The 15,397-nt window shown below is 45.4% G+C and overlaps 1 protein-coding gene across 5 annotated transcripts in view; it reads left to right on the top strand.

Annotated features, from left to right (window-relative positions):
* Positions 1-15,397, top strand: part of USP45 (ubiquitin specific peptidase 45) — a 254,120-nt gene that overhangs the window by 182,280 nt on the left and 56,443 nt on the right. For all 5 annotated transcript variants that reach the window (XM_068231216.1, XM_068231218.1, XM_068231215.1 and 2 more), the window contains one exon: positions 7,543-7,630. In XM_068231216.1, the coding sequence (XP_068087317.1) occupies positions 7,543-7,630 (88 nt within the window). The remainder of the gene's footprint in view (positions 1-7,542; positions 7,631-15,397) is intronic.

Raw genomic sequence — 15,397 nt, 5'->3', positions numbered from 1 at the left:
TGAAGGAGTGTTTATTTATCTTTGTATGTGTCAGAGTTGTGCAACTAAATATTTTGAATTAAAAAAATGTTTGGTTTGGGTCCACTTTAATCAGGTCCTATGTGTATTACATTAATTAACTTTTGTTGGATTGACAAGCAGTATGTCTCCTGATCTTCTCCATAACAAACACTGGACAGCACCTTACTTACTGTCCTTCAACCTATATTAAAGATGAAATCTTTATCAGTCTACTATTAGATATATACATTTTTCTTCTGGTTTAGGGTAACTTGCTGTTTGTCATTACACTGAAAGGTGGTTTCAAGAAATTCATTTATTTTTAGTGGTTGCACCAGACTTCAAGATTTTTATTTGCTTTGTTTTAGGGCATTGGCATACCATGAGCTTTGTTACAAATATACAGTTGTGAAAAAATTAGGACCGTTAAATATTAAGTTCTTTATTAATGAACTAGTAGGCCTAAGCCCATTACAATAATGGGCTCTAGGCATCCCTCACAACCCACACGCCGTGTCCCTGTCCTCCTCCTGTCCCAATGGCTGCCCGCCTACCACACATGCGCAGTAGCGCAAAGTCACAGACACGGGGACAGGAGGGGATGCAGGGACACAGAGGGTTTATTGTATAGGATGTTCACATATCTGTCTAAAGTTGTTTTTATTACTTTCTTGAAAAGATTAATTAATCGCAGGTAAACAACAAAAATGTGCATTCTGAGGAAAAAGTTAGGACACAAAACCCCCTAACAGCTAGTGCTTCCCCCTTGCCTGAAATAACTGCAGTGAGATGCTCCTTGTAGCCATCTACCAGTTCTAACATCAGTCTGAGGAACATTTTCCCCACTCCTCAATGCCAAATTCTTTCAGCTGTGAGATGCTTAATGGGTTTCTTGCATGTAACATTTCAAGTCAGTTCACAGCATCTTAACGGGATTAAGATGTGGGCTTAGAACTGAAGCCTCAAAGGCTAAGGCTGGAGCCCCCAGACTGGCTGGGGATTGGTGCTAGGTTTGATGGGAAGCTAGGGATAGGTACAGGCTGGCTGGGGTGCTTGGGGTGTGTACCAGACTGGCTAATGATGGGCGTTAGGCTGGATGGGAAACTGTGGATGAGTGCTAGGCTGACTGGGGAGGTGGAGATGGGTGCTAGGCTGCCTTGGAGAGCTGGAGATTGTTGCTTGGCTGGCTGGGGAGCAAGGGATATGTTCTAAGCTGGCTGAGGAGCTGGGGATGGGTGTTAGGCTGGCTGGTGATGGGTGCTAGGCTGGCTGGGGAGCTAGGGATGGGTACCAGGCTGGCTGGGGAGCTGGGGATGGGTACTAGGCTGGCTGGGAAGCTGGGGATGGGTACTAGGCTGGCTGAGGAGCTGGGGATGGGTCCTAGGCTGCTTTGGAGAGCTGGGAATTGATGCTAGGCTAGTTGGGAAACAAGGAATGGGCTCTAAGCTGGCTGAGGAGCTGTGTATGGATACAAGGCTGACTGAGGAGCTGGGGATCCGTGCTAGGCTGGCTGGGTAGCGTGTCTGGATAGAAATACAAACTTTGGACTCGACTCCCCATTCAGCCTAGCTCCGATCCCAGGCCAGCCTAGAACCCATCAGTTGGTTAAAGCCCACTAAATCAATTTAAGAATAATTACAATACGTAATGTAATAAAACAGCGAATAGTAGTACCATTGGCCTTTTGATTACATTACGTATTGTAATTGTTCCTATATTGGTTGGCTTAGTGGCCTTTAACAAGTTTGTAGCCTCCCTGGCGGTATGGACGAGCTGAGTTCGTCCAGCAAAAACTTGCAAAAAACGTTAATGACGAGCTGAGCTCGTCCATGCCGACAGGGAGATTTCCTGTTTCTCTGCCCCGCCGGCTGCATTTTTTTCTTATCAGAGGGATTCCCCAGGATGGCTGGATGCCTGACTGCATGCTGTGGGTAGCGATCTGTGCTACCCACAGCGTGCAGAACAAGCATCGAGCCACCCTAGGGAATCCCTGGGCAGCCAGCGGGGCAGAGAATGTGCAGGGGATCCCCCTTGTATGTGGAGGCTGTGCTGGCGGGGGATCCCCCTCTGTGCGGGCGGGGGGAACCCCTTTATATGGTGGCTGTTGCGGGCAGGGGATCCCCCTCTGTGCGGGCGGGGGGATATCCCTTCTATTGTGGCTGTTGCAGGCGGGGGATCCCCCTCTGTGCGGGTGGGGGGATCCCCCTTCTATTGTGGCTGTTGCGGGCGGGGGATCCCCCTCTGTGCGGGTGGGGGGATCCCCCTTTTATTGTGGCTGTTGCGGGCGGCCTACCCCCCTCCTCCCCCTCCCTCCCGATGTCCCCCCTCCCGATCTCCTCCCCCCCCCCCCCCCTCTCTAAGCCCATTGAGTAAATAGATTTACTCACCGAAGGCTTTCTCCAGCGACGGCAGCAGCACTTCCTCCTCCATCTCCGAAGTCCCGGTCTCTGTACAGTTACATTACGAGGCTTGGTGACGTCACCAAGTCTCGTAATGTAACTGTACAGAGAACGAGACTTCGGAGATGGAGGAGGAAGTGCTGCTGCCGTCGCTGGAGAAAGCCCTCGGTGAGTAAATCTATTTACTCAATGGGCTTAGAGGGGGGGGGGGAGGAGATCGGGAGGGGGGACATCGGGAGGGAGGGGGAGGAGGGGGATAGGCCGCCCGCAACAGCCACAATAGAAGGGGGATCCCCCCGCCCGCACAGAGGGGGATCCCCTGCCCGCAACAGCCACCATATAAAGGGGTTCCCCCCGCCCGCACAGAGGGGGATCCCCCGCCAGCACAGCATCCACATACAAGGGGGATCCCCCGCACATTCTCTGCCCCGCTGGCTGCCCAGGGATTCCCTAGGGTGGCTGGATGCTTGTTTTGCACGCTGTGGGTAGCACAGATCGCTACCCACAGCGTGCTGGGGGGGGGGGGGGGGAGGATCGGGAGGGGGACATCTGGCTACCTATAAATCTGGCTAAACACCTGGCTCACTATATACCTGGCTAAACACCTGGCTCACTATATACCTGGCTAAACATCTGGCTCGCTATATACCTGGCTAAACATCTGGCTCGCTATATACCTGGCTAAACATCTGGCTCGCTATATACCTGGCTAAACATCTGGCTCGCTATATACCTGGCTAAACATCTGGCTCGCTATATACCTGGCTAAACATCTGGCTCGCTATATACCTGACTAAACATCTGGCTCGCTATATACCTGGCTAAACACCTGGCTCACTATATACCTGGCTAACTATACTTGGCTAACTATACCTGGCTGCACATCTTCTACCTATACATCTGGGTCTTATACTCACCATTGGCATGCTGATCCCTCGTCGCGTACCTCTGATAGCTTCCCCAGTGTCTTCTTCCATGTCCCTTGGCGGATTTTGCTTCTTCCTCAGCGATCACATGTCCCCCGTTGATCGGCGTTGATGACACCAGGGTCACACAGCGTCATCAACATCTTGCAGAAAACACTTTTTTTTTTTTTAAATTGAATTCAATACAATAATCTGTATTAAATTTAATATTAAAAAAAAAATTGGTTGCAAAAAAAATGGTTGCAAATTATTGGAAATTAATTGAAACACTTTTTGCACGGAAATCCTGGGGAAACTGAACGCCAGGGTGGTTAAACAATAATAAGGCATACTGCATTAAAGGTGGACAAGCCCGTGAGTGTGGCGGTACGGTACATGGCCTACACTTATGGCTCCAGGCCCACATATGACACTCGCCCCAGTCCCCACGCACTCTAAGGCCATCTCTGATTTCAGGACTCTCTATTTGTTTCGCTTTCAGTCAGACTTACTGGTATATTTTGGGTCATTGTCATGTTGCAGAATCTAGTTGCGCTTCAGCTTTAATTTTTATTACAGATTTAGCTCACAATGTTCCTCAAGCACTCTCTGATACATTGTTGATTCTATGATGGTGAGCTGGCCAGGTTCTGCTGCAGAAAAGCATCCCCAAACCATTGCACTTCCCATCCATTCTTCACAGTCTGGGGTCCAGATAATTCATCTCATCTGTCCAAAGAACCTTATTCTAGAAGTCCTGGTCTTTGTTCTCTCTGGCAAACTTCAGTGTGATCTTGATGTTTCTCATAAAAAGCATAGGTTTACTCCATGCACACTCCCCATGCAAGTTAACCCCTTCCAGTCCACTGTCGGACCAGGCATCGTATGACAAGGTGCAATGCGGCTGTCACTAAAGGTGCCCTCATTGGATGCCCCTTTGATCAAAGCATTGGACAAAGTCTGACAGTTTGATCACTGCCAGACTCACGCTGCACCAGATAATATAAATATTATGTGGGTGCATATGGGCTCTCCGATTCCTTCACCACTGCTGTATCTGCAGTGGGTTGCAAAAGTATTCGGCCCCTTTGAAGTTTTCAACATTTTGTCATATTACTGCCACAAACATGAATCAATTTTATTGGAATTCCACATGAAAGACCAACACAAAGTGGTGTACACATGAGAAGTGGAACGAAAATTATACATGATTCCAAACATTTTTTACAAATAAATAACTGCAAAGTGGTGTGTGCATAATTATTCGGTTCCCTTTGATCTGAGTGCAGTCAGTTGCCTATAGACATTGCCTGATGAGTGCTAATGACTAAATAGAGTGCACCTGTGTGTAATCTAATGTCAGTACAAATACAGCTGCTCTGTGAGGGCCTCAGAGGTTGTCTAAAAGAATATTGGGAGCAACAACACCGTGAAGTCCAAAGAACACACAAGACAGGTCAGGGATCAAGTTATTGAGAAATTTAAAGCAGGTTTAGGCTACAAAAAGATTTCCAAAGCCTTAAAGGGAACCTTAACTGAACGGGGGGTAAAGAGTTTTACTTACCTGGGGCTATTACCAGCCCCCTGCAGCAGTCCTGTGCCCTCGGCGCCGCTCTGGAATCCTCTGGTCCCCGCTGTCACTTAGTTTCGTTTTTGACGACTCACCAGTCGCCGGCCGCCATGCGTATTATTGGACGCATTCACCAATGCAATTAGCGCTATTGCGGACCGCAGTGCATACAAAAATACGCGTTGCCGCATATCTATGCGTACGGAATGTGGCAACGCGTATTTTTGTACGCGTTGCGGTCCGCAATAGCGCTAATTGCATTGGTGAATGCGTCCAATAATACGCATGGCGGCCGGCGACTGGTGAGTCGTCAAAAACGAAACTAAGTGACAGCGGGGGACCAGAGGATTCCAGAGCGGCGTCGAGGGCACAGGACTGCTGCAGGGGCTGGTAATGGCCCCAGGTAAGTAAAACTTTTTACCCCCCCGTTCAGTTAAGGTTCCCTTTAAACATCCCACGGAGCGCTGTTCAAGCGATCATTCAGAAATGGAAGGAGTACGGCACAACTGTAAACCTCCCCCCCACAGGGCGACCGCTTTGCGGTATTTGTTTTTTGACCCTGCATAGTTTGGCGTGCGAAAGCAAATGCATATTTGCGTCATGAAAGAGCCAGATTTGCAGAGCCAGACTTGCAAGGGTTAAGACTTGGTGTTGGAGCACGCATAAATTTTCTTCAGGTAAGCACAACTGTAAACCTACCAAGACAAGGCCATCCACCTAAACTCACAGGCCGAACAAGGAGAGCGCTGATCAGAAATGCAGTCAAGAGGCCCATGGTGATTCTGGAAGAGCTGCAGAGATCTACAGCTCAGGTGGGAGACTCTGTCCATGGGACAACTATTAGTCATGCACTGTACAAAGTTTGCCTTTATGGTAGAGTGGCAAGAAGAAAGGCATTGTTAACAGAAAGCATAAGAAGTCCCGTTTGCAGTTTGCCACAAGCCATGTGGGGGACACAGCAACCATGTGGAAGAAGGTGCTCTGGTCAGATGAGACCAAAATGGAACTTTTTGGCCAAAATGCAAAACGTTGTGTGGTGGAAAACTGGCACTGCACATCACTCTGAACACACCATCCCCACTGTCAAATATGGTGGTGGCAGCATCATGCTCTGGGGGTGCATCTCTTCAGCAGGGAGAGGGAAGCTGGTCAGAGTTGATGGGAAGATGGATGGAGCCAAATACAGGGCAAACTTGGAAGAAAACCTCTTGGAGACTGCAAAAGACTTGAGACTGGGGCGGAGGTTCACCTTCCAGCAGGACAATGACCCTAAACATAAAGCCAGGGCAACAATGGAATGGTTTAAAACAAAACATATCCATGTGTTTTAATGGCCCAGTCAAAGTCCAGATCTAAATCCAATCGAGAATCTGTGGCAAGATCTGAAAACTGCTGTTCACAAACGCTGTCCATCTAATCTGACTGAGCTGGAGCTGTTTTGCAAAGAAGAATGGGCAAGGATTTCAGTCTGTAGATGAGCATAGCTGGTAGAGACATACCCTAAAAGACTGGCAGCTGTAATTGCAGCAAAAGGTGGTTCTACAAATTATTGACTCAGGGGGCCGAATAATTATGCACACCCCACTTTGCAGTTATTGATTTGTAAAAAATGTTTGGAATGATGTTTGATTTTTTTGATTCACTTCTCACATGTACACCGCTTTGTATTCGTCTTTCACGTGGAATTCCAATAAAATTGATGCATGTTTGTGGCAGTAATGTGACAAAATGTGGAAAACTTCAAGGGGGCCGAATACTTTTGCAACCCACTGTATATAAAGAATAGAAACACAGAGAGCTCAATATAGCGTAGTATGTATTGGAAAAACGTGGAATAATAAATGTGAGATAGAGATACTCACAAACATGGGTTACCTCACAGGCAACCACTGTATAGGCAGGTGAGGTGATTAGACCTGTCCTCACTCAGGATTAAGATGTCGCTCTCTGTAGAAAGGAAGGATAGGGGTAAATCACCCCTCCACCAGGGATGGACACAATGTAATCACTAGAGAACAGAGGCGCCAGCAGGATAAAAGATAATACAAGTTTTAAAATTTGCTGGGAGGCAGTAGTGGATTTACCTCCAGAAAGCAGACATGATAAACTGTATGAATTTAAATAAACAATTTTAATATTGGTACCCCAAAGGATGCAACGCGTTTCGCAGGCACAGCCCGCTTCAACAGCCCGCTTCATAAAGCAATAAATTAGGGGTCAAAACGACAGCTCGTCAATAGCACGTGTAGCGCTTCTGTGAACTGCTGGATCTAGTCCAAGGTGGCAGTCCAACACTTTGATCCCCATAGGCACTGTACTGTGCCATGTAATTCGGGTAAACTGTCATCAGAAGGGCTGACGACCCGTAGTTTGAAGAAATCAGGCTTGTGTATGCACCTTTAAACACCCTAGATCTTCCAAAGGCTTCCCTCTACCTTGCTGAGTATCTAGATTTTCTTTCTTTTTGTTTTCTCCCTCACAGGTCTGCTTTAAATTCTGTTCTGTATGCAATAGTCATGTAGACAGGAAATCAAGAAAAAAATCCTTAATAAAAACCTGACCTGTTTTAAAGTTTCCATCACACTATTAAAAAAAAAAGATGTTGCTATGTTTTCATTTCAATTACATATGTACAGATCTCTACCTTAATAATTTGCTTAATTTGCAGAGTTCCAAGGTTTAAAACTTTTCAGCAACAAGACAGCCAGGAACTTCTTCATTATCTACTCGATTCTCTACGTACAGAAGAAACTAAGGTAATTTTAGCTTTCTTTGAGCTTTTTGCTTCTTAAAGTGTGCCAGATATTAGATAAACTAAAAGTTTTATACATACCTGGGGCTTCCTCCAGCCCCATGCGCACGGATCACTCCCATGCAACCATCCTCAGTCTTCTCACTCTTCGATACCGGGTCCTGTAACTTCAGCCAGTCTCGGCCAGTCTTCGCAAGAGAAGTGCGCCCTCTACGTATCTCTCCGGCGTAAAACTGTATGTATGTATAAAACTTTTAGTTTATCTAATCTCTGGTTTCCTTTAAGCATTGTGATTTTTTCCTAAAATTTCTAACACTTTGTTTAACTTCGGCTCCTAATTAGCTAATTTCTCTCTCTGCGCATGCATGGCGCGGCTGCATGCTCGCCTCCGTGGTGCTCCCATGGCCGGGAGAGTTCTGCGCCTGTACTGCACAGGCGCAGAATGCTCTCGGCTATGAGAGCACGACGAGGACGACTGGCCAAACTATTGGAGCTTTTCATGGGAGAATGGAGAGAACAGCGAGGGAGGCCACAGTCCACATGGGACTGGAGGAAGCCCCAGGTAAGTATAAATACTGCCCATCGCAGTAGTAGTACTGTCAGGTAGGTACACTTTAAGCATCTTTTATAGTACCAAAAGCAGTTACTATTAGTTCATTATTTGATGGGATTCATAGAAATTTGACAGCAGACTCTGCTGAGAGGAAAACTTGCTTTGAGGAGAGTCCTACTTATAACTGAGTCACCACTAGAAGTAGTTGGCTAGTTGTTGACTAGGAATGACATAATGATGGCCAGATTACAGTATGTATTTAGTGAAACTTGTGCACTGGTTGCTGACGTTAAACTAAGCCAGTCTGTAGCATTTACTGTATTTTTTGGTCCATAGAACTCTCGTAACCATAAGACGCACCTACGTTTAGAAGACAAATATCAAGAAAATGCATACTAAACCTGGTGCGTCCATGGTGCAGGAGCATCTTGTACAACTTCTCCTGCCAAGCTGTCTCTATCTAAGCTAAACTGCCCAGCTACACTTACCCCTGCTGCAGCACTAGCTACATTAACCTCTGCTGCTCCACCAGCTACATTGCACTGCTTTACCCTGCAGAAGCTCTCACCTGATCCTGCCGGTTTGCTCCTTTCTTCCTCTGACTCAGTCTGCAGCCGCTTTTATGAATCCTACCACTCTACACGCTCTGATCCTCTGAGGATTCGATCCTTCCTGCTTACAGACACCCTTATTCTGCGTGACCCAAGCATGTGTGCACCGCACATCATGGATGATCCTGGTGCATATGCACTGTCAGAAGTGAGAGGGCACTAGTAAACAGGAAGGACAGAACCCTCTGAGCACCAGAGCGTGTAGAGTGGCAAGATAAGTCATTACAGCGGCTGCAGATGGAGGAGGAGAGGTAGTTTGTAAACTCTGTATAATGCAGAGCTTAATTTGTTTTAATGAAGGAAGTGGTATGCTATTTCCAATTTAAAAATGAAAAAAGGAATTTCCATATACCTGAAACTTAATAGTTTTTCTATACCAGATAGACGGGAAGCAAAATTGCAGAATTAAGAAAACTAAGGGACATTACTGAATATAACCATAACCCACTAGATAAAAGGCCTGCCCGTTAAAATACGGGCGCTAGGCCTTGACCCTCATTCCTCCCCAATGCACGCATGGCCATGAATCGTGCGCATGCACAGGTATGACTAATGCGCATGAGAACACACGGCCACACATTCCCTTTCCCTTGTGCCCATCCTCCTCTGCTGTCTGAAGTCCACCCACATGCCAAGCATGCACGCAAGGCACAACATACGGACACAGAAGGACTTAACAACAGGCATTTTATTATATAGTATTGTAAAATCTTTCCTCCCTCTGATTTACATTCTTACACTTTCCATTGATGTCTTTGCAATGGCAATTAGTGCAGCCCTTCAACTTGTGCTGCCGTGCCTTCACAATGTGATTTGCCTCAAACGGCACATGCACAGTATCTGAATTTGTGATCTGGAGAGGATGTTAGTTAGGGTTCGAAGAGGGAGAAGTTTAGTTTTAGGTATTGGACATGGCTGGAGGTTAGTGTTAGGCAGAAGACTGGAGAGATTAGTGTTAGACGTCCGAAAGGAGAAGGTTAGTGTTAGGTAGAGGCCAGAAGTGTCTAGTTTTAACCATCAGAGAGCCGGTACATGGCAGCAAAGTTGTCATTACAGTGCAATCTTTACTTCTGACAAAGTTGATCATCCTGGTATGTGACACATCATACCCACTGTGAATACTGACTGCTTCCACATGGATCTATGTTCTGTGAACAATAAACGAAATTACAATACGTTGAGTACATGTTATCTCGGAGCCAGGCAGTTCGGCACAGGGCGAGCCAAATGACGGCTCTCTCTCTACTGCCGCTAAACTTCCCGGGGGTGTTAAATACTATTCCCCCTCTGAGTTGTCGCAACTTGGAGAGAGATGTAATTCGAGGTCGATCGCCTGAGCCCCTAATTACAGTTACGTGGGACGCACAGCATAGCATTGCTGCTATGACGGCGCCTAGCTTTGGTGCCAAAATGAACTGATTCACTTTTTTATTTATTCCCATGTGTAACACCCTTTCACAGGGATTTTCAAAATCCTGGCTCCGAATTGTACAGAAAACATCTCCTGTTCATAGCAGGCCTGTAAGAGAGAATTCCCATATGCTGAAATATGTGGAAAGCCAATCCAATGGTTGCAGCATACAAACTTTTACCTTGATTGAGTAACAATAATAAAGGAAGAGCTTTGTGTGCTGCACCCCTTAGATAAGAAACATTTTCTATATAATCCATAAAAGGTATATAATCCATAAAATGTGATGGTCTTCTATTGATCAATACAAGGAAATTCATTTGCACAGCATCTCCCGTGATCCCTGTATATTGATGAAGCCTCTTTCTCTTAATGCCCTAACACATATTTCCTGACACTAACCACACATTTCATCTTTTTTCCAATTATACACCCTCATGGATTTCAGTCAATTCGGGTGCAGTTTTCATTACTCCTTTATGAAGTTGTTTTATATGCACACTGCACAGCAAATTCACCTTGGCTTGTGTGATTTCCTTTTGTTTGTATCTGTGAGCTGTGACCTTGTTTCATTAACAGACATGCTAATAGCTGTATAGATTGAGTACACAAAGGTCACCTCCATGGTTTGTGAACTTGAGGAAAGGAACGGCTGGTGACCCCATTTATGCTTCCAATGATCTTGACGTCTGTCAAAAAACTACATGCTAAACTTCTGCACTCACCCGTGCATGAGTCATTTGAACAAGGGCTTTGTGCTTGCATTCGAGACATTGCCAATAATGGTCAAATAAAGGTTGGAATCCACCCTCCACCACAATTAGAGGGCCTGCGTAGCAATAATGGTACATTAGTATGAGCATCCTCTTCATCACCCCAGGGCATCTCAGCAGGGGAGCAACACAAGTAAAAGCTCAGCTCTGTTTTTATTTTTTTCCTAGCCCCCTTTTCATGGCAGCAAGCGGTGTGACAGAATTAGTATGTCATGTCTGGGGGTCTGGCAAGGCCCTTGAGCACTGACAGTTGTGCTAGTCTCATCCACCATACTTAGCTGTGTCTGCATTGTCTTGCATGGGAAATCCACAGCTGTGAATCAGGCAATTGTAGTGGAGTGTCACAACCATGTGTCTCTTGATGTAAAAGGCCCACAGCAATATGTCTGCCACCAGGATGATTTTTAAAGACTCCTACTGCTCCCTGTTGTGTAGTTTATAGTTTGGTTGGATTACATTCAGAGATTTTTTTTTAAATAAAGTTGTGACAATTTGCAGTAAGAATGACAATCATGATATGACTATATCATAATCTATAAACTATATAAATCTATAATCTAACTCGGTATCTCCTTAAAGAGACACTGAGGCGGAAAAAAAAATATGATATAGTGAATTGGTTGTGTACTATGAATAATTACTAGAAGATTAGCAGCAAAGAAAATATTCTCATACTTTTATTTTCAGTTATATAGTGTTTTTTCTAACATTGCATGATTCTATAATATGTGCACATTACACAACACTCAGCATTCAAAATGAGTCTTTCAGAGCAGTCTGTGAAGTAATGACCTCTCCTCTAGCAGAGAAAAAGTAAATAGTCCAGGAACAGTTGAGATAATAAAAGTCAGATAACAGCCCTCTCCACGACTAACTTAAGGTAGCCATACACTGGTCGATTTGCCATTAGATCGACCAGCTGACAGATCCCTATCTGATCGAATCTGATCAGAGAGGGATCGTATGGCTGCCTTTACTGCAAACAGATTGTGAATCGTTTTCAGCCTGAAACCGATCACAATCTGTGGAGCCGTCGCTGCCGCCTGTGTCCCCCCCCCCCCCCCCGCATACATTACCTGACGCTGGCTCCCGGGCATCTTCTCCGCATCTTCTCCACGCTGCACCCGCTCCATCCCGGCGCTTCCTGTGTCACTCCGTGACCAGGAAGTTCAAATAGAACGCCCTCTATTTGAACTTCCTGGTCACTGCAGTGACAGGAAGCGCCGGGATGGAGCGGGTGCAGCGCGGAGAAGATGCGGAGAAGACGCCCGGGAGCCAGCGTCAGGTAATGTATACCTGATCGGATCGGCCGCCGCTAGCGACGCGCTCCCTACCCGTGGGCGATCGAGGGTAATTTCCCGCACGGCGCGATTGACGGACCGATCCGATTTTGGGAGGAAATCAGATCGGCGGGTGCGTTTAGCGCGAACGATTGGCAGCAGATTCGATCCCAGGATCGAATCTGCTGTCGAAACGGCCGCGAATCGGGCCAGTGTATGGCCACCTTTAGTCGGAGAGCTTAATGGCTTGTTTGCATAGAGCTAACAACTGGAGTTTCTCAACTCTTCCTGTACTGGAAACAATTACACTGATGTATCTGATCTTAATGTTTTATTTCTTAGCTGTGCTACACATACAAATCATAATATCATCATTTTTTTTCGCTTCAGTGTCTCTTTAATGTGCACACTAATGCTTGAATGTGAACCATACAATCCATGTCTTTTCATCAGAAACAACAAAGACAAATAGTTCTTTGTTGATGGACATTATTTCAGGCATCTTGACAAATTGTAGCCTCTCCTGAAATGTATACTAAATAAATCTGTAGTATTAATCCAGCACAAATCAAGTTGCAAAATGTATAGCAAATGACTGATGCTGTTTTTTTATCCCATGCACTTGCAATCAGCAGCCACAGTTTAGCAAGCACCTGTGACAGAGTAGCAGTGGGAAATGAAGTAGAAATAAAATAATAGGTATAGGAAAGAAAGAAGTTTGAGTCTCCCTGCCTGTCTGTAGTAACTTTTTCTGCACACTGCTCCAGATTCCCAATGAATGTACAGTAACTTTGCTACATGTTAGACTGTAAGACAAATGTTTGTGTGTTTTCCTGACATAGGAATAGAAATGCCAGGAAGCACCCAAGTCTGGCCTTAATGTTAACCAACCACCAGCGTTGACCTGAGTCCATTGTTCTTTTCATGCCTTCAACCTGAAGCTACTTTCTCATGCCCCGTAAGTTCTTTCCCACCCCCCCCCCCCCCTTTCTCTCCCCCCCCCCCCCTTTCTCTCCCCCCCACTTTCTCTCTCCCCCACCTGCAGAGCAATTGATTCCTCGCTCTGCTATAGCACTAGGTGTCTGTACAGCACTCGGCTACCGAACTGTCACCGGAGGTACTGAGCCCTGATCCTTTCAGGTGATAAGTTTATTTGTACACATCTTAAGTGAAAATTACAAAAACAGATGCCTTGAATGACCATTCTAAAGATGAGTCACCTTAAGGTACAATACACTGCGTTGAGGTACTTTCTTTCCTTGCTTATCATTTTAGTACAGCAAGATGCATGGAAACTCCTTCTGGTAGGTCATCTTAATTGAAGGTAAAATACACTAATGCTATAAACACACTTTCAAGATCTGTCGCCCACAGGGATTGTGATTAGATACCTTGGGCCAACTTCTGACAGACGTGTCACTAACCTAAAGGCTAGCAATGGGTATGTTACAATGGTGAAGGGAGGAGGAGAAACAAAGTGCTGCATGTGACCAAGTGACTTCTGGAGGGCGGAGTGTATTCTCCTCCAAGACAATTTGTTTGGGGTGGGGTGGGGGGGCGCTCTGCCCTGACCACATGAATCCAGCCTATACATCATAGACAGAGAAAGCAGCCATGAAGTGTAGTTATAAAAAAAAGATAATAAAAGTAAACATATTCCCCATGTTGAACATTGCCTGAACTTACAATTCATGCGAGCAGTCACCTAAAATGCATTAAGCTGACCACTAACCATACAGTTTTTATTGTACACTCTTACTATATACTGTATATACAGAATAAGGGCAAACAGAAATAGAATCATCTGGACGGGTTGTTTAGAACTCTTAAAGAGAATCTGTATTGTTAAAATCGCACAAAAGTAAACATACCAGTGCGTAAGGGGACATCTCCTATTACCCTCTGTCACAATTTCGCCGCTCCCCGCCGCATTAAAAGTGGTTAAAAACAGTTTTAAAAAGTTTGTTTATAAACAAACAAAATGGCCACCAAAACAGGAAGTAGGTTGATGTACAGTATGTCCACACATAGAAAATACATCCATACACAATCAGGCTGTATACAGCCTTCCTTTTGAATCTCAAGAGATCATTGTGTGTTTCTTTCCCCCTGCAGTTCTCATGCACTGAAGTTTCAGGCTGCTGTTTCTCCTGCAAACAGCTTTGCCCTTGTCTGTAATTCTTCAGTATGTGAAAGCTCACCCAGCTCAGAGGACGATTTATCCAGCTTGTAAAAGATAAGAGAGAAAAGAGAAGCTGCCCTAATCTATATAATACACAGGCAGTGTGCATAGAGGGGCCTGGAAGGGGGAGTTCATAGCAGAACCACAACACTGAAGAACTTGGCAGCCTTCCAGACAAAGGCTGACAAGTCTGACAAGGGAACGATACATTGATTTATTACAGAGACTGTGATAGTAGAATGTGCTGCAGTAAGCCAGAACACATTAGAATAGCTTTTGGAACTTGTAGGATGATAAAAAACAGGATGCAATTTTTGTTACGGAGTCTCTTTAAGCTTGGGTACACATGGTACAATTTTCCGTCAGATCGCTTAGATATTTTCCGACTGGTCTGATTGGATTCCAATCAATAATGCGATCTATTTTGGGTAGTTAACGCAAAATCAATTGCATTATCGATCGGGATCGAATTGGACGCCTACACACTACTATGCAACTTCTTATCAGCTCACCTGTTGATCTGATGGAAAATTGTACCATGTGTATGAGGCTTATACTACATGACAGTGGTAAATTTGTGCAATCGAGACTGTATGGCTACTGGCCAGCTGAAATCTATCCCCAGCCTCAAGCACCATGCAGATGGGTATAGCAGCCTGGATGTAGTGGCCAGCTCTGCCCTTCTCCATCTACATCATGATGTCACACCTCACCCAACTTTCCTACAGTAGCCTGTCTGGCCATGCTGAGGAGAAGGAAGGTGAGCAAGATGTGATGGTATGATGTGGACAGGGCTAACCTCTGAATCCAGGTCAAGTTCTGCGTGATCTGGCTGCTGGAGGATCTTGCATGGAGCTTTGTCATCAGAGGATGTTACATTATAGTACCACAGGTCAGATAACTGATGGTATAAACAGTAACTAAAGTCAGTGCTACATTTAGGGATACGTTTACTTTTATG

The sequence above is a fragment of the Hyperolius riggenbachi genome, chromosome 4, assembly GCF_040937935.1.
Source record: "Hyperolius riggenbachi isolate aHypRig1 chromosome 4, aHypRig1.pri, whole genome shotgun sequence".
NCBI lineage: Eukaryota > Metazoa > Chordata > Amphibia > Anura > Hyperoliidae > Hyperolius > Hyperolius riggenbachi.
The sequence above is the reverse complement of the archived record's forward strand: the minus strand, read 5'-3'. Positions and strand labels throughout refer to the sequence as shown.